Raw genomic sequence first — 19,494 nt, forward strand, 5'->3', positions numbered from 1 at the left:
TTCAGGGTGCTGGAGGGAGTATTTGCAGACTATTCCCCTCCAAGCTGCCGGTGGTCACTTTACAGACCCTGCCCTCCAGTAAAACTCCTTGAATATACATGAGCCCAGAAGGGAAAGTGTTTTGCTATCTTTTTGTCAGACATGTTCCATGTGTTAAGTATTCAAACATCCAGCCTTTCTACCTATAGTCTGTACAACACATTGCCACACCCTCCAAGTGTCCCTATTTTCCAGGAATGTCCCTGATTTCAAGAAGGCATCCCGGTTTCTGATTTGTTCCCGGAATGTCCCACTATTCCTTAGAATGTCCCTATTTTCATTGGAGAAATGTTGGAGGATATGGTGTTATCTGACCCTCGAGCCGTCTGAAGACAATTCTGTTTAAGGAAGTTTTTTAAATGTTTAATGTTTTATTATGTTTTTATATATGTTGGAATCTGCCCAGAGTGGCTGGGGCAACCTAGTAAGGTATGTGAGGTATAAATAGTAAGATCATCATTATTGAATGTGACGTCTCTATTTTCATTAGAGAAATGTTGGAGGCTATGCACTGCTCTATCAGGCATGGGGAACCTCATTCCCATCAAGAGGTGTATGTGCAGAAACATCAGATGGGCCATATGTCTCCACCACAGGGCTGAAAGCATAACAATCTGCTTGCACAGAAGCAAAGCTATCTTAGGACTGCCCACCAACCACCTCAACATCTGCCCAAAGAGGTATGTGGGGATAACCCTACTATGACCCCAAAACTTCCTTGTGGAAAAGCTCTCGAGTCTCAAAGCACTGATCTTGGAGTGCCTCTTTTAGGGAACAGGCCCAGATAGACACACACAAACACATGCATGTGAACACGCATGCACGCACGCACGCACGCACGCACACACACACACTCAGATCACCACACGCTGGTTTCACCCAGGGAACACATTGGGGAAAAATAAACAGGTTGTTTTTTAATTGTGGAACGGAATTCCAATCAACAGATTTATAGGGCAGGGCTAACATCAAGGCCTGGAAGCAGAACTCAATGCTTTGCTCCGGAAGCCTTTAAAGTGACATGATGCACCTTAAAATAAATTAAGGGGGCTGCAGTTCTCTTCTTTTGTCATCAACAGATCTTCACTTCATGCTCTTGGCAAACTCTTCCCCTTTCTTGATGGAAGCTTTCAGCTCCGAAACTGCCTCTGCCACCATCTTCTCTTCAAAAGGAGAAATCTTGCCAATGCCTAGGTTCTTCTCAATGCCGTTTTTCTAAAAGGGAAGAAAGGGGGAAGTGAGGGGTGGGGAGATTAGCACAACGAAGCAAACGCAAGAGAGACAAATGTTGCTTTAGCTGGAAAAGTCTCTGTTACAAAGGCCATATTCAGACCACATGTTTAAAACACTATGATGACAACTCCCATCAGCCCTAGCAAGAAAAACACATGGAGGTTGAAGAATGCTTCCCTAAACTACCTAGGGCCAGGTAATGCTGAAGACCTCCTTTGCAAAATCTGCCTGGCGTAAAACCCTTGCCCTGAACTCTGCTCTCTCTGTCCAAGCAAGGTCGCCCAGCCTGGCCCCAGAGGGATTTCAATGCCCGTTCACAACCCACCACTTCCTTCTGGCATTGTCAAAGTTATCTCCTTCCTCTATCCTTTTTCCTTCCACTCCCCCTTCCCCCAGTTTGGGTATCTTGTCTTTTTAGGTTTATGAGCCTGAGACCAAGGCTTCTCCAATGCAATGCCAGTGACAGGCATATGCCTGAAAAAATGGGCAAAATTCGAGAATCAAGTGGTTGGAAGGTGATCTACACATATATGCAAATAGACACAAGTGTCACCACAGCTCCATACCCCAAACAGCAGTGGCGTGGAGAAATATGGGCACTCAGTTTCCTCTGACCGGACAAAAGAGCACTCAATGACCCCCTCCTTCCCATTCATCGCATCCAGGACGGAGAAAACAAACCGGGCACCAGCATAAGCCATAGAGAGCGTGGCTGATCCTGTTGGGGGAAAATGGGAAAAGATTCAACAGCGTGGAGGAACACGGACAAGGGGTCTGCTTACCTAACGTGCCAGCACAATTCTGAAGCCATCATCTGGAGTTATGTGGGAAATGTTCCAGTGGTGAACCCTGCCCCCCACAGGCCAACTGTTTCCCCCAAAGGAATACAGCAAAAGCTTCCCAGCACACAGCATGCCTCAAAAGATGTATGCTGGTGCAGCCTACTAGCTAACAACATGAGCTAATAACCAAGGGGTCCTGCATTTGAATCTCACTTTTGCCATGGACCAGCTATTCTCTCTCAGCCTCAGCTGCCCATCTGTAATAGCCGACAAGGTGCCCTCTAGATATTCTTTTTTTACTCCTAATGCCTACCATCCCCAACCGCTGACCACATTGGGTAGGGTTGGTAGGAGTTGGGAGTCCAACAACATCTGGACGGCACCACATTGGATACCCCGATCTGCAATTACAAGGACAGTAATACTCCTCCCCCACTTAACAGGGTTGCTTTAAGACAAGACAGAAAAACATCTGTGGCCCTCGTCTAGATGTGGTTGGACTCCCAACTCCCAGCAGCCAGTATGGTCAATAGCCAGGGATTATTTGGGGGGGGGGGGTAACAGTCTGATAACACCTGGAGGACCACAGGTTACCCACCCCCACTTTAAAGATTGCAAAATAATGAATTCATCTGCAGCAATGGGAGATGAACTCATCAGCTGAACTACATACCAGCCACTATATGGCTCCTCCTCCTCCTGAACCATTTTTTCCCATTTCAGTTGGCCCTTATAGAAACTTTGTTTCTTTTACACCTTACTCCTTTTCCTTTTCCCTCCTTTTCCCTTTCATGCCACGTCTTAAAATCTGGATTGTCACCTTCATGGCAATAACCATCTCATACAGCCCTTTATGAAGTGTCTAAAGTTTCATTGAATGGGAACAAAGGTCACTGGGACACTGCACCACTTTGTCTCTCAGGAAGAATATGAAGGCGGCTGGGGGGGGGGGGGCAGACCAGCCTAAACTCTATCCACTGGTCAGAGAAAGAAACTGTAGGGACCTTGCTTCCACTGGCCCTGCCACAAAGAACACTCCCAGCTGCCAGCTATTCTGGGACTGCAGAGCTGAAGGGAAGCTCAACACTCTTGCCTCAGCTGGAGCATTTTCACCTGCTTCCTTTGTGGTTGCTGGGCTGGAGAGGGATCAGTCCAGCTAGACAAGAAGAACAAGCTGCACTGCTGGCCGGCAAAACACCTGGTGAGGAAGGGGCACAAGGGGGAAGCCTGCGGCTGATAACTCACTAAGCCCCACTGGTAGCACTGCCCCACTTAAGGATACTACATGGGAATCCAGAGGGGGAATGTTCCCGTGAGTCAACCTACCTGCACCTGCTTTTGCCTTGACAACCTCCGTCCCAGCCTCCTGAATCCTTCCAGTAAGGGCTGTCAACTGGTCCTGAGGGAAATCTACTTTGGGTGTACACTGTAAGAGGAGGAGGAATAGATTTATGATTCAGCCATGTATGAGTCATATATTAAGTTTTGTTTATTTTATTAAAATTATTTTAACAAGCGTTACATGTACCCTGCTTAAGCATTTATAAGATTAAGGGTTGTATCCAACATGTGTCACATTCAGAGGAGACCCACTGAAAATAAATGACTTAACTCAGGTTTGACTCCCAAGTAGAGTTCGGCTGGATACAACAACATGCGTGGGGAATCTCTAGCCTGCAGGTTGAATGAGGCTCGACAAAGATTCCTATCTGGCCCACAAGGGTGTTTCCTCCAAATCACACTCACTTGTCCCCATGGGGAAATCAGTAGCACACCCAACCCTTGCAGGAAGTAGAGCCTGAAGGAAGTGCCTATCAGCTGACAGCCACTGACTTCAAGCTTTTGGCATCGACTGTGTTACTGAGCTCCCCACGCAGAATTTTGTCATCGGTTGATCAGGAGAATTTTAAAGTGCAAGAACAAAAGAGCCTGCTGGAGCACACCAATGGTCCAGCTAGTCTAGCACCCTCTTCTCAGTGTGGCCAAACAGCTGGGAAACCAGCAAGCAGGATCCAAGCGCAAGAGCACTCTCCCCTTCCTGTGGTTTCCAGAAACTGCTATTCAGAAGCATGGGCTGCCTCCAACTGTGGAGGCAGAGGATAATCATCAAGGCTTGTAGCCATCAATAGCCCTCTCCTCCATGAATTTATCCAATTCTCTTTTAAAGCCATCCAAGTAGCCATCACTACCTCCTATGCAAGCCCCCTCTGAACTCACTATCGCATGCTCTAAGATGAGACTGACTGTAGGGCTTTCAGTCTCTCTTTCCAATTGGTCACATAAGCCTTTCTCTTCCCATTCATAGCCAAACTCTCCTGGAAGGCTCTGCAGCTATACTTCCAATAACAGACACTTTCCTCACAAATACACACAGGCAACTTTTCCAGAGCCAGAGCTATCATGAAACTCTGGAACAGTCAGGACTCTAACACAGACCTGAGAAATCAGAGGGATGATAGTCTTTCCTGCATGGCCGCCGATCACAGGGACGTTTACACGAGCTGGATCCAAGCCCTGTGGAAGAGAGGCAGGTTTCAGCAAGAATCTGTAGTCAACATCTGCAGCAAGCTGGATGGGCTCATTGAGAAGAAGGAATTGGCACACTGTCTCTGCCACAATTAGCAGCAATCATATGAACTTAAAAGGCCAGCAGACCCAACTGTATTGCAAGTACACCAGCCCTTTAAACTTGTGCCTAGTGATGGGCTGGTAGCTAGATGGGCTGGTATCAGTTTAAGGACTGGAAAAGGCCACAAAAGCACCATACATTTAAAGCACTATGACCATCATGGCTTCCCTCAAAGAATTCTGGGTGTTGTAGGGGTTTTTTTGAGGTTGACGAGAATTGTTACGGAAACTCCTATTCCCCCTCAGAGAGCTAAACTTCCCAGAGGTTTAAAAGCCAATCCTCTTCCAATGGGACTCTGGGAATTGTAGTCTGAGAAGAGGAATAGGGAGCTTCCTAACAACAGTCAGCACCATTAAAAAACTACATCTGTCAGGATTCCTTGGAGGAGGTCATGCTGGCTTAAAGTGGTATCACAGTGCTTTACATATATGGTGTGAACACACCCAGAGATTGGTACATCCACTTCCAATCTGGAAATGATCTGATGCATGTTGTTGTTGTTGTTGTTGTTGTTGTTGTTGTTGTTGTTGTTATTAAAGTGTAAAACTGAACTGTTGAATTGAAAGGAAGGTTCTGGGCACCAATCCCCAAAATACATGTATTATGTACTTTTGCATGACGGAATGTACTTTTCTTTTAAAAAAAAATTTTTTTTAAAGGTATGTGCATGCTCTTTGCACCTGCAGATGGATTGCGATGATACAGAACCAATATTCCCAAGATCCCGACTTTCATTTTATGATTGGGGGGTGGGGGTGGGGTGGGGGAGTTCCTATCCCTCATGGAACAGGGAAACACTCAAATTAGTGGGAAATGTCCAGTTAAGGCTTAGGCCCTTCCAGGGCGTGATAAGAAGTGAGGCTCTAGCACCTCTGCCGTTCTGTCTCTCCTAATTCCCATGCCTATCTTTCCTTCCCAAAAAGAAGTGGTAAAAGGTAAAAACCTTTGTAAGGTATAGAGATATTCAATTTAATTTGCAAAATGCAAATGAACTGCAGGTGGGGGCAGAACGGAAACATCAAGGTAACCCAACACTGCAACCCCTGAGAAAAAGCAGGTATTTAAAGTGCCCTGGCAGCAAAAGAGCAATGAGCACAGATTTGAGAGGCCTGATTTCTGGAAATACAGCTGAGCACTTGAACCCATAATCTGTGCAACTGAACTGCGCTCAGAGGTTCTTCGGCCACCGCTTCTTCCCAACCCCAAGAGCGGGCTAATAATATGCGGAAGATAGATCTGGAAATGTTTTGGCCTGCAGCCGAAGTGCAAAGGAGTAAATCAAAACCACATCATGGGATTTCTATTTATTATCCCTGCAACCTTATGCCAAGGTGAAGGGGGGACATGCTGTTCTGTTTCAGCGGACAGCAGCTGGCCAGAGATCAGTTTTCTTTGGCTCAGGACAATAGGCCTTCTAAGTCTTTCACAAAGTGTGCCTAGCTGGCAAAGAGATCACAGGGCGTTGAAACGTCAAGCTGCCTTTTGCTTTGTGTCTGGACAGGCAGAGAACAGGACCCGCAGAGTCTAAGGAGGTTAGGGTGTTGATCATCCTAGCAGACCCTGAGGCAGCAACCATGCTGTTGAACGCCAAACCACCCAAGTAACAGCCAATGTGTTACCCACGGCAGGGTGTTTGCCACCCAGTCAACAGCCTGCTGAGCATGGCAGCTTGTAATTTTTATAGGTTTGATTCAGCCCTCTGTAGTTGCAGAGGGAATATTAAAGGGTAACAAGGAATCCAGCTGTTGTTCAACAATATCCAGAGGGCACCACATTGACTGCCCCTGCTTAGGTGCAATATGATTTGCCCTCTCAACTGGCTACTTCCTCCTGTAGCTGCTACTCTCTGAATCAGGATTCTGTTCACAGTCCCTTGTTTAGATTATCCACATGCTGTTAGACAAGTCCCAAATCTGCACTCAGTAACGAAGTTTGTAGCATTAAACACTGGCTTAAGAAAATTAAAATCCAGGTACCGTAGATTCCAGCATATTAGGCGACTGGGAGTATAAGACGACCCCACAAATTTTGCTGTTCAGTTTTAGAGTTATAGAGTTTGAGCGCTGCCAGGGGCAGAGCACACACCCCTCTGCTGCCTCTGCCGTCGCAGCAGCAGCAGCAGCAGCAGCAGCCCGAGGCGAGCCGTTTGGCGGGCGGGCAGGTGAGCGCCGCACTCGGAAGGACTTTCTGCGTCCCCTTCTGTGGGAATGGAAGGGGAGCGACGGCAGAAGGGGCGCCTCTGCTCACCAGCTCCCTCTCCTCCTTCCCAACGCATACACCCAGCGTATAAGACGACCCCCGACTTTTGGGGTGATTTTCCAGGGTTAAAAAGTTGTACACTAAAAAGCATACGCCGGAACATACAGTACCTTTTCTACAGTAGAGCCATTTCTGGCAGGGGTGGAGGCAGCTCAAGGACTTGGGCTTATGAAAGGACAGAGCCAAAAATTCACTTTCTAATTGGGCCTGTACCACAGACAGGATTCTGGGGAAGTCCCATCACCACAAATCCTTATGCTACAGTGAGACCCAAGGACATTAATGGAGTCCTCAATGCCAAATGTGAGCCCAGACTGCAACAACATACCTTCAGTTCAGCCACGAAAGTGTTTGCTCGGACAATGTCCAGTGTTGTGACGCCGAAAATTTTGTTGGGGTTGTATACCCCATGCTTCTTAAAGACCTCAGAAGTAATTGGGATGGTAGAATTGACCTGAAAGCAAAAAGGAAAATTCATTGCCCCTTTAAATGCACAAAGCTCCCTCTATATCAGGGGAGATAAGAGAAAAAGGCACACACCTGTTTCCCAAGCCGGCTACTGTCAGACACACTGCACTCCTTTACTCACAGGCAAAGGGAGGCTGGAATTTGCTTACCGGATTTGCAATCACACAGATCATGGCTTCAGGGCAGTGCTGGGCACAAGCGGCTGCCAGGTTAGCAACAATGGTGGCATTCGTGTTGAAAAGGTCATCACGGGTCATACCTATAGAGCACAGTGGAGAAACTTATTAGCTGCTTTCCAGTATCTATCTAACCCCCATTCAGATGAAGAGAAATCACATCACAGGTACACTCATAGATAAGTCCCCAGCTGGGCACTACACACCAGAGGCAGGGGACCTGAGGGTCTGTGGGATGAATGCGGCCCTCCATCTCTCTCTGGCCCTCAGGGCACTCCCTAGGCCATGCCTCTCTGCCCCTGCTACACACCCACCATGAGTGCCTTTGAACTGTGCTAATGCCTCTTACTCGCCTAGAAGGGCAATGGAGAGATGTGGAGACTTTTGCATGGCTGAAATGTAGTCTACCACACCAAAGCAAGAGTTGTATATCCATTGCGCTGCCCATCACTGACTGGAAGAAGGCTGCCCATGATGGAATGTAGTCCCTGGGCTGTCGACATACATGCCCCAGGAAAAGGCAGGTGCCTCCCTTGTCTGCAACACCACTGCACTTCAACCATCTCTGGTTGCCAGCATGGAACATAGGCTGAAGCACCTCCTCTGGCAGCAGCAGGCAGTGAAAAAGTTCGGCTCTTCCTGATCCCCTCCAGAGTGGAGGGAGGAATGACGCCCCTGGTGGCAACTTCACACTGAGCGCTCCAAGTACCTCTAAGGCCCAGTGTAATTGTGCAAGCTGGGTTGAATTTAAGGATTCAGCTGCATTGCACCGAACCACTTTGAATGCTAAACAAAGAATACCTCCCCCAAAGCTGATGAAAGAGCAGGGTCTCTCCCCAAGGCCTCACGCTGATTTTCCCCTCCAGTTTCAGAAGAGGGCTCTTGACAAATTTAAATTAAAAGGCATGGTTGCCAGAAGTTCTCAAGTGTCAGATGGAGACAGTGGCAGGAGGCACAAAAAGTGGGTATTTCAAGGAAAAACAGACTTTGCACTGCCTAAAAGGGCTCCAGCCCACCTCTCTCCTCCCCCCAAACATTCTTGGACTGTGGGGATTAGAAGCACTGAAGGTCTGCAGGAAGGAATTTAGATCAGCAAATGTTGGACAAGGCAGCAAATTATGGGGACATAGGAAACTGCCTTACATGGAGAGCTGAACCAAAGGTCAGTCTAGCTCAGTGTTATCTACATCATGACTAGTGGTGGCTCTCCAAGGTTTCAGGCATCAATCTCTCCCAGTCCTAGATATGCCAAGGATTGGACAATGGCCCTTCTGCAGTCAAAGCAGGTGCTCTACCACCGAGCTATGGGCCTTCCTATGGCAACTGGGAGAAGCCTGGAGAATAGAGAGGGAGGGAATTGTAATATTACAAGCTATTTTAAGTTTGCTGAGCTTTCTCCTCAGGCCATTCTGCTGCCGACTGGCCTGTGGAAAGACTCCCAGTTACAGTCTATGCATTCTGACATTGTTTATTGTGGTTTTTAAAAATTCAGTTTAATGTTTCCTGTAAGCTGCCTCAGAAAGCAGGATATAAATAATTGTACACAATAAATAAAAATAAAATACAAGGTGTCAAGCGCTTTATTCCAGCTTCACTGAAGAGCCACCAAGCGAATACTTATGCACAGCCCTTTGAGTCTAATAGAAGCTCAAGCAGGAACTGTTTTGATCATTGGCCTACAAGGGGAGGCAGAGATACAAGTTGTCCTGGAATACCATACCTATTCCTCAGGCATAATAATAATAATAATAATAATAATACATTTTATTTATATCCCGCCCTCCCCAGCCGAAGCCGGGCTCAGGGCGGCTAACAACAATAAAACAGTACAACACAACACAACACAACACAACACAACACTCTTAAAATCATTCATTAATTCAAATCAAACCACTGGCAACCATTGGGCCAGAGCTCCGCGAAGATTGCCGAAGGCACAAATTTGAGTGCCTCAACAGGGGCACCAGGCGATGCCAGGTGCACTTACCCAACAATCCCACGTGACTTGGCACTCCTTTAGAATTTCCGTAGATTAAAAGACTTACCCGGCTTTCTAGGAACACCGGCTGGAATAACAACAACTTCGCAGCCCTTCAGAGACTCTGGCAACTGCTCAGGTCCTAGGAAACCTGAAGTGAAAAAAAGAGATAGCTGCATTTACACTTTTCTATTGGCAGATCATTCATCCAGATGAACTCAACATGCTGAATTATGTGTGTGTGCAGGAATTGAAGACACATTTGCTGTTGATGAACCTATTTTTTCTATTGTTTATTTTAAATGTAGCATCCTGAAGCAGTATTCCATTGCATCAAGATGCAGCACCTTGCAGCTTCCAGTCAATACTTAACACACTTCTATACCACTCTTCATCTAAACAGATTTTGACAACATAGACAATACATTAACTAAAACCCAATACATCATTTATAATTAAAACTTAAGACAACGCACGCTAACATCAGGAATCAACATTGAAATATTCACCCTGAAGATTACACAAATTAAAATATCTGGATAAAAACGTCTTAACCTTCATCTTAAGACATGGGCAGGCCAAGATTCCTCTTCAGGTAAGTGGGTTCCAAACCACTTATGGCTTTATTAAGAGCACTATGCACTGATCCTCAATGGGGCACAAATATAGGCAGAATAAGAGCTTCATGGAGCAGCAGCAGATAGCATGTCAAACAAGCTAGCCAGACAAGTTCACTTACTCAAACTGGGAAGGCATATTCAGATGGGGTGGGATGGGGGTAGAATCTACAAACAGAGTTCTGAGCTGAGCAAGCTCAAGCACCAACCAATAGAAGCCTCTCCATAAGCTTTATATCATTTTTAATTAAACCTGCAGTTGAGTGTGGCTGAAGCTTTGTCCTTCTCAACACAGAGATAGGGTTATTGTGGAGGACAAACAAAGGGCCACCCTTTGCCGCTTGCTCAATTCAGAGTGTGGGATACTGCAAATGGGAATGTGTTTCTCTCTAGGCAACCTTCCAACAGGGAAAGAGGAACTCATAGAGAGATTCATAGCCACTGCAGCTGCACACACACAAACTTGCATTTCTTACAATGCACTGGTCAACAACAAATTTGTTGTCTGCGTTTTTTCAGCTGATTTAGGACGAATCTGATGCGCTGAATCCAAAAATCACATTGGTTTTGCTCAATCAGGTCAAGTTTTTGAGTTATGGCCACATGTCATTTTTTTACATTTTTGTTCACATGTACGCTTGTGTGGAGCATTTTAGAAGAAGTTGGTGGGGGTAAAATGCCATGTCAAATAATTGTTTTGATTGGAGATGATTATTTTAATCACAAGAAGTATTCAGGTTCGATAGTTCTGGGTGATTATGTCGAAAAGGGATCAGTTTGAAGTCATAAAACCTCGAAATCTTCCATAAATTGGTGCGGCAAAGCATAAAATTGGGGATCAAAACCCCTGGCTCACTCGAGTACACTGAAGGAGAACTATGAAGGGGTGAAGTATGTGCTGGAGAAAATTGGTTATGATCAGCATAAGTGGTTTATTTGTGTTGACCTGAAGATGGTGAACTTTTTGTTGGGACAACAGTCTGGCTTCACCAAGTACCCATGTTTTCTGTGCATGTGGGATAGTAAGGACCGTGCTCAGCATTACACGAAGAAGGACTGGCCTGTGCGGGAGGAATTGGTGCCTTGCAAAAAAAGGAACGTCATCAACGACCCTCTGGTGGACAGAGACAGAATACTCTTCCCACCACTGCACATCAAGCTCGGCTTAATCAAGCAGTTCACCAAGGCTCTGGACAAGGATGGTGACATCTTCACTTACTTGTGCCAGGCTTTTCCAGGATTGTCCATGGAGAAGTTGAAATCTGGCATCTTTGACGGTCCTCAGATCCGTCAGCTCATCAGAGATCCAGAGTTCGGAAAGTCAATGAACAAAGTGGAACTGGAAGCGTGGAAGGCATTTGTTCTGGTAGTGAAGAACTTTCTTGGCAACAATAAGGCCAGAAACTACGCAGAACTTGTCAACAACATGCTGACTGCTTTCAGAAACCTGGGCTGCAACATGAGCGTCAAGATGCACGACCTATTTTCACATATGGACCGGTTTCCTGAGAACCTGGGTTCAATGAGTGACGAGCAGGGGGAGAGATTCCATCAGGACATGAAAGAGATGGAGACCAGGTATCAGGGTTGCTGGGACGCAGTCATGATGGCTGACTACTGTTGGACTCTGAAGAGAGACCTCCCTGCCGCTGAGCATTCCAAGAGTTCCAAGAAACGGAAGTTCAAGCCCTGAAGTTTGAAAAATGGTGAAGCAACATGCAATTTACGTGTACTTACCTTTATCAATGCCCACCATTCAGTTTACAGTATTCGATGTTTCTATCAGGTAATCAATATATGTTGTTGGAAAAACATTTTTTTCTCTTAAAAACATATTTAGGATGATATGTGTTGACAAAAATCAGCTCATAATGCCACAAAAATGTAATCGATTTTGTCACAAGATCTGATTCTTTTCAAATCAACATAGCACAAAAACCTGACCTGATGGAGAGAATCGGATGCCATTTCCTGATTCAGCAGTGCAAAAATACTCTAAATCAGTTGTAGAAATCTAGACAACATTCAAAAAGTAAAAAATTGTTGCCCAGTGATGTCCTCCAGGAATAAGAGGGCAGAGGTAGATCAGGAGAGGTAGATAAGCAGAGATTCTCTGTCACTGTAGTTCCACCTCCCACCAACATGATTCATGGTGGGAAATGGAAGGATGAGGCCAAACCTTCAACTCTGCTAACAGCCACAACACAAAAAAGGAACCACCCTGCTCTCCCTTGTTCTACACTCCAGAGAATTCATGGGTTTGCACTTTAGCACACAGATATGCCTTTGCAATAAACACAAATCACACTGATGCCACATCACCATCCTGAACACCCTTTGCCCATCCGCAATTATGACAAGCATCTCCACTTTTTCCAAAGCATGGAAGAACAGGAACTTTTCCAAGACCTCACACACACTTTCCCACTGGGCAAGTACGTTTATAGGAAGCCTATAGTGGCAGGTAGCCCAAGACTTTTCTAGTTTTTTCAGCACAGCAACCAGCCCATTCTGCAAAACAATTTGACTCTGTGTGCAAAGCTCTGAAAAACCTTGTGGGGATAGATTAGATCTACCACATTTGTCTGGCTTTGGATGACACAATAAGCGGCAAGATGACACAATCCAAAACAGAAGCAAATGCTTCTTAATCCCTTTCTACAGCCACACCAGAGAAGTGCCCAAGCCAGTGGCTCACTGCAGCTCATTCTTGCAGTGCTAAACTATGGTTTAGTGTAGGGTGGGGAACATTTCTCAGCCTAAAGTCCATATTTGGTCCTACCTGGCTGTGCTCACCTGAGTACTGGGTGCAGCACCAGGGCAGACTTGAGGGTTGGAGAAGGGGAGTTGCTGTATATAGAGTTGCTCTCCCCCTCCAGGCTCTTTGTCCAGTTTTGTGGGGTGGGGAGAATAAAAAATGTGTACTCCTTGCATTGGGCAATATGCTGATGACACACAGCTCTACTTCTCCTTTATATCTGCAGGTGTGGCGGTGGATGTGCTGTTGTCTTGCTTCAGTAATGGACTGGATGAGAGCCAACAAAATGAAGCTCAATCCAGATAAGAGGATTGAGGCACAGTTAGTTGGCGGTTCCCTAGACTGGATGGATGGAAGGTTGGCTATGAATCAGAGGTGGGAACCCAGGGGTGGGAATCCTCTAGCTGCTGCTGTACTACAAAGTCCCATCAATTTCTGACCACGGGCCATAGTGGCTATGGCACTGGGAGTCCAAGTAAATCCACATGTGGTGGGCCACAGGTTCCCTGCTCCAGTTATGAATGATTATTACAATCATTTAGAGAAAGCAATGGACTGGATAATCTGAAGCTGAATCCAGAGAAGGCTGGAACATAGTTAGTGGGTGGTTCCCTGGACCAGATGTATCCACATAGGGGTACTTCTGAATCCATCAATATTGCTTGAGGCTCAGGTGGCACCAAGTGCCTTCTGTCAGCTTTGGCTAGTGGCCCAGCTCACTCTAGTTCTGGGGAACGCGTATCCATTATGGGTTCTTACAACCAACTACATCTATAAATGCTGTGGATTAGGAGCACACAAATTATATATAAACACAGAGCACTAGACCAGAAGTTTAACCGGCAACTCATACCTTTCACTTCAGCTCTCGTTTCGATGTGGCTGAGGTCAGCTGCTACACCAGGAGTGTGGGCGATATCATAGAGGTTGAGACGACTGATTAAGGGGCTGTTCTTCAGTAGGAGAGAGAGAGGTTGGCCAATCCCACCAGAAGCACCAAGCACGGCCACCTTAGCATTGTTCTAAGAGCAGGCAAAGAGAAGAAAATGATTTAAAATGGAATATTCTCAGGCGCTAACCAGAAGTGGTCAAGTGATGCTCTTGTGCAGAGCTTCCCAAAGCTTTACATGGTCACATCACATCCTTCATCATAACACGAAGAATACCTGCAGTTTGCATGACAGCCGGGATGCCCTGCACTGGCTGTAGTGCAAACCTTATGGAGGGTACCAGATTGGCAAACGCTGCCATATAACATAAGTCCAAATCTTGCTTCATCACCCAACAGTTCTTGTCTCACTTCTGGAAACAAAAGAGAGTACCCCAGTTGTCCCAAACACCAGAGGTCTAAGTATTTTCCCCATCCAAGGAAGTTTTTTTGAACATACACCAGAGATCAGTATACAAGTTACTTTATATGTTTATGGCAATAGCCAAACAAATTGGTATTCTCTGGTTAGAATTTGTAACCTTCGTGGAACTAAAGATCTCAAATTTGAAAGAGCACCCTATATCCTATACAGGAGTTTCTGTAAAAAAAATTCTGCAGCTTACTAAATCACCCTTCCTTCAAATCCTTCCTTAAGCCCACAGACTCTGGCTTGGCTGGAAAGTGAGCACCAAACCCTTCTCCTTCATTTCTTTAAGAATTCCCCACTATATATTAGCAGTAATTGATTAGGGACCATAGGAGACTTGTAAGGAGCTTTGCTGATAGACAAGAGGGACTTCTATCCTCTGGCCAAGGAGAAATTAAGCCACTGCCAAGTTCTCCAATTACTTCCATGGCAGACTGATGCCGCTGACAGTGCAGTTTTGAAAGAAGGAAACTGCCAAGACTACTGAACCAAGCAAAGGTGATCCCAATGCCTGCGTTACAGGTGGCTAATAGCCCAAGCAGGAGGAAAAAGAAAAACATTGAGGATAATATTGGCTGAACTGCTCCCCCTGCCTTTGGAGGCACTCTGACTTTGACCTCAGGGCTTTGAGACTCAAAATGGAGGATTTTTCAAGGTCAACAGGGACAAGAGGATTCACAGGCCAGATTAACAAACTGGATAACTTTCTCAGGGCTTGTATTAACAATTGACAAGAAACAGAATAAAGCTGCCTGCCAAGTCACACATTTTATTCCTTAGGTGGAATGTTCTGGTGAACAGAAAGCCCTGTCTCATCAAGCCAGCTCACTGCACCCACAAAAGCTCTTGTCACAATAAGCTAGTTAGATCAAGGATGGGCAACCTGCACCCCTGGCATCTAACTGTGTGTGTGTGTGTGTGTGTGTGTGCGCGCGCACAGGCAAGGAAGCAAAAATGAAGGGGAGAGAAAGGCAGAGAGAAATAGAAAGAAGGGTAGGCATGCAGTCCTTCCCTGATAGGTTGTCCCGTGGGAATGTAGCCTCTCCCCTGCCCAAAATAAATGCTTAAAGTGACACAGTCACTGCCTTTCACCTCCAAAGATCTGTGCATACTTTAATCCCCTATTCTCCACTATTACTTCTAGAGTCCAGAAGAAGGGAGCGGGGAATTTCAGTTTGAACAAGCCAACCAGACAAATAAAGCTGATGTGTATTTTAATCCATAATTTTAGCTTAGAATGCAATTTTAAACTTTATATTCTTCATTTTGTTTTTTATAAACTTGTATTTTAAATATTTTGGTTGACAATTTTAATGTGCATTTTATATTGTTTGCAAACCACCGAGAGATTTAATTTTCAGTTAAGCAATATACAATTTTTGTTAAATAATTCAAAAAAAGTGGCTCCAGTTTTTTTAGAATATTTGGGTTTGCCCAGAAAGGTTGAGTGTTTTCAGGTTACGCTCTGCGGCGACCCGGAACTAACGGAACACGTTACTTCTGGGTTTTGCCGCTCGCGCATACGCTCAAAATGATGTCACGCGCATGCGCAGAAGCAGCGAATCGTGACCCACGCACACGCAGGTTGCATTCTACTCAGGATGCGAACGGGGCTCCGGAACGGATTCCGTTCGCATCCAGAGGTACCACTGTAATTGTAGAGTTGGAAGGGACCCTGAGGATCCTCTGATCCAGCAATGCGGGAATCTCAACTAAAGCATCCATGACAGATGGTCAACCAACCTCTGCTTAAAAAACCTTCAATGAAGGAGAGCCACCGTCTTCATAGGAAGTCCATTCTCTTGTCAAACAGCTTTGAGTTCAAAGAGTTGCTAGACTTTCCCACAGCTCTGGCCACTGACCCATCCACAGGGGTAAAATATAGCCAGCTGCAACACAGCTCTTTGCTACACAGAACTGCCTTCATCCACAGCAGTTCCACCAAGTTATGCATTTGTGGGAAGAAAGGCAGCAATCCCACCACCACCACGTGTGCCTGGAACCAGCTGCAATCTGGCTCCTGCCCCTCCTAGACCTGTATCATGACATGTCTGGGGCTGACGGGGAGTTTTAGTCCAAAACACCTGGACAGAAGTAGGTTGGAGAAAGAGGACTCCCCTAAAGACACAAGCAGGGCAGCACAACAATAACGTTCCACCAATTGGCTAAAACATTCAAGGAAGCACTCCTGCGCAGTTTTTTTAGTACGGTTCCACTGAAAATTCTGGACATCTCTAGTATTTGTGCTTCTTTGTTTTTTACTAGTTTATTGCACAAATTTTATCCTATTAACTGTCTTGCTATTTTATAATGAAAGTCTGGCTACAAATCTTTGAATAAATAGAATTAAGCAGAGCAAATGGAGGAAAGTTGACAAAAAGTAACAGTCATGAGCAAAAGCCCTGCAAGTTTAAGGCCAGCAGTGAACTGAAGAGTAACAGTTTCTGTCTCCCACCCCCCTCCCTCCCTCTGCAAAGCCCAGGAATTTAATGTAATCAGAGGCCACTGATATTGCAAAGCTTTCTGCAGCGAACACAGATGATTCAGAAGGGAGTGTTCTTGCCCCAATGGGAAGTAGCGGCAATTGTGCAAGAACAGGAGAGCCCCAACCCTGAAAAGAAATGAGCAGAAATGTCACCGTTAATAGGTGGGAGTTGCAAAAAGCCCTGACTAGGAAGGGTGAAAGGTCTGTAAAGTAGCCAGGATGAGGGATGTTGCAAGACATTTGTACAAATTAAATGCGAGGCCTGAACTTGTTAATGAAGTGCTTTCCTGGCAAACAACCAAGAAGCAGAGCACTAATGAGGAACAAAGCCTAAAAAAAGTAATAGAATGAGAGTCCTTGTGTTATTCTGAGAGGCGCATTAAGCTAAAAGGAACTGGTGCAGACAATGCCATGAAAATTTATTTATTGACCACAAGGTCATTTGCCATCAGGAACCTGCGCCTCCACCAACAAACACCTCCACGTCTTGCTGCTTCCATCCTGTACCCCCAACAAATTGAGACTCATTTCCTCAGCAAACCTTCCAACCATGCTAGCCTGACTTGTGCTCCTCCATCACTAGTCTGAGTCTTCCCATCCCATTCTGGCACTGCCAATACAAGTTCCTCCACATCTCTTTTTCAATCTAGCCTCTGCTCAGACATCTGCAAAAGGGTCATGCCATTCCTACCATCTGAATGAGACTTAAAATACAGTATTAGCCCAAGTCTTTATCTGAACTGGCTTTTCACACCTTCTTGGGCTAATAGGCAGCTATTTACACTAAGCAATTTACTGAAGATCCTTCCAGTGGACTTTTAACAAGCAGTTCTTTCCCCCCACTCCAAAAGCACAGTCCTCCATTCCCAATAGAATTTACTCACCAAGACTTCTAGAGCCTTAGTCAAGAGACTGGACAGATCAATTAAAAAACATTTTGGTCAACAGCCAACATTTGTCAGAGACCACAGATTCCTTCTGGAAGTAAAATTTATTTATTGCATTTATATCCCACCCTTTTTCTCCTAAGAGCTTGAGGTGTCATATATTGTTCTCCCTTTCTCAATTTAATTCCCACAACAAGTCTGTAAGGTAGGTTAAGCCGAGAGGCAGTGACTGGCCCAAGGTCATGGCTTCATGGCTGTGGAGATTTGAACCCTGGTCTCTCCCAGGTCCTGGTCTGACACTCTAACTACTACACCACACTGGCTCTTGGTGTGAATAAATAAAATGAATTAAAACGAATTACTTTAAAATGAATAAAGACTACCACATTTATCAAGGGGATGACCAAAATAAGACAAAATGTTTTAATTATAATGGTCTCATCCAGGACACACAGCTGTTTTTTATGCAACTTTTCTCCTTGCGGAGAGACACAATCAAGTAATAGCAAAGACTGCAAAATTCCCAGCAGCTGCTATTTAAAATAAGGAGCACCCATGGTGCTCTCTGAATCTTACCTTTGTATCATTCTTAATCCGAAAGCGTTACCTGCTCAGTTGTGTTTGTATATGCCAAATGCATTTTGCATAAAAGCTGCAATGACTGCGAGATGCAGCAAATAAACGCCTATTAAGACAAAATGCATCAGCTGCATATGCATTTGAATGGATTACACCTCCACTCAACATTAGGAAGTTTCTCTCTCATCTGCAAGTGTATGTGACTGACTGAATGAACTAACCAACCCAAAGGGAAATGATGAAGTCCAGCTATAACCTCCAACAGTGAGCCAGTGTGGTGTTAAAGACCTGGGGGAGTCCAATCCCCGCATGAAGCTCTCTGGGTGACCTTGAGGGCCAGTCACTGCCTCCAAGCCTAGCCTACCTCACAGGGTTGTTGTGAGGATGAAATGGAGAGGGAGGAGAACCATGTGACCACCTCGAGCTCCTTGGATTAAAATGCAACAGAGTAATAACAAAAATAATCAACTGGGCAACAACCGACCAGCCCTGTAACCCCGTCGGGTGCAGCGCCACCAAAACCTGGCTGCCTTGCACAGCGCCGAGCACAGAACACCCCAGACGCATGCGCACTATCTCATTCAAGCAGGCCCAAGCCACGGCTACTCGCTGCCGCCGCTGCCTCATCCCACGTCAGGTAACCCTCGCGGGCCCCCGTCGCCTCCCCGCTTCAACTACCTGGGAGGAGGTGGCGAACCCTCTGCGGAGCGCGGCGGAGGCGGGCCGGGTAAGGCGGGAGAACATGGTCATCGGCTGCGAACGGCGTGGGAAGAGTCGGCGGCTTCTTTCTCCTTCGGGAACGACCTCCAGGCAGCGAGGGCACCGCGAGACTTCGCCGTCGTTGTCTCGCGAGAGCTCGGTCTCTTGCCGCTTTGGGCTTTCCGTTTCCACGCTCGCCGCGCCCACCCCGTTTAAGCCCCTCTCGCGTTTTCTCGCGATGTTTTTGTACACTGCCTCGCAAGCTATGTACCTGTCTGGGAATTTGATTCATATTTATATATTTTTTTTAAAAAAATATTTTTACACATTTTATATATGTGTTAATATAGTAATCAAAAATACATTTTGGCGTTGGTGGAAGAATCTTACACACATCCACACACACCTACCTACAGTGAGTTGCAAACTCAGAGTAAATTCATTTAAATTAATGGATTTAAATGTGGATGCAATTCTAATCCCATTTTCATGGAAGTAACGTCCCACTGAATTCAATGGGACTCATTTCTGCATATACATTGATTGG

At 45.7% G+C, this 19,494-nt stretch overlaps 1 protein-coding gene across 1 annotated transcript; it reads right to left on the bottom strand.

Annotated features, from left to right (window-relative positions):
- Positions 1-935: 935 nt before the first annotated feature.
- MDH2 (malate dehydrogenase 2) lies at positions 936-19,086 on the bottom strand. Its single transcript, XM_080983187.1, has 9 exons — positions 18,927-19,086; positions 13,793-13,961; positions 9,632-9,715; positions 7,560-7,669; positions 7,271-7,396; positions 4,491-4,568; positions 3,381-3,480; positions 1,839-1,990; positions 936-1,254 (listed from the first exon to the last, which is right to left on the bottom strand). Exons 1-9 carry the CDS (start codon positions 18,996-18,998, stop codon positions 1,123-1,125), a joined length of 1,023 nt encoding a protein of 340 aa, XP_080839313.1. The 5' UTR covers positions 18,999-19,086; the 3' UTR covers positions 936-1,122.
- Between the last annotated feature and the right edge of the window lie 408 nt (positions 19,087-19,494).

This window comes from Podarcis pityusensis (assembly GCF_964106645.2).
Source record: "Podarcis pityusensis genome assembly, chromosome: 15".
NCBI lineage: Eukaryota > Metazoa > Chordata > Lepidosauria > Squamata > Lacertidae > Podarcis > Podarcis pityusensis.

What these genes read in the sequence shown, in the direction of transcription:
- MDH2 (XM_080983187.1), bottom strand. Translation starts at nt 18,998, where the DNA reads ATGACCATGTTCTCCCGCCTTACCCGGCCCGCCTCCGCCGCGCTCCGC. An exon ending in CGGTGTTCCTAGAAAGCCGG is followed by an intron (nt 7,670 to 9,631) that starts GTAAGTCTTTTA and finishes TGTGCTCTATAG; the next exon opens with GTATGACCCGTGATGACCTT. An exon ending in TCTGTGTGATTGCAAATCCG is followed by an intron (nt 7,397 to 7,559) that starts GTAAGCAAATTC and finishes TTTTGCTTTCAG; the next exon opens with GTCAATTCTACCATCCCAAT.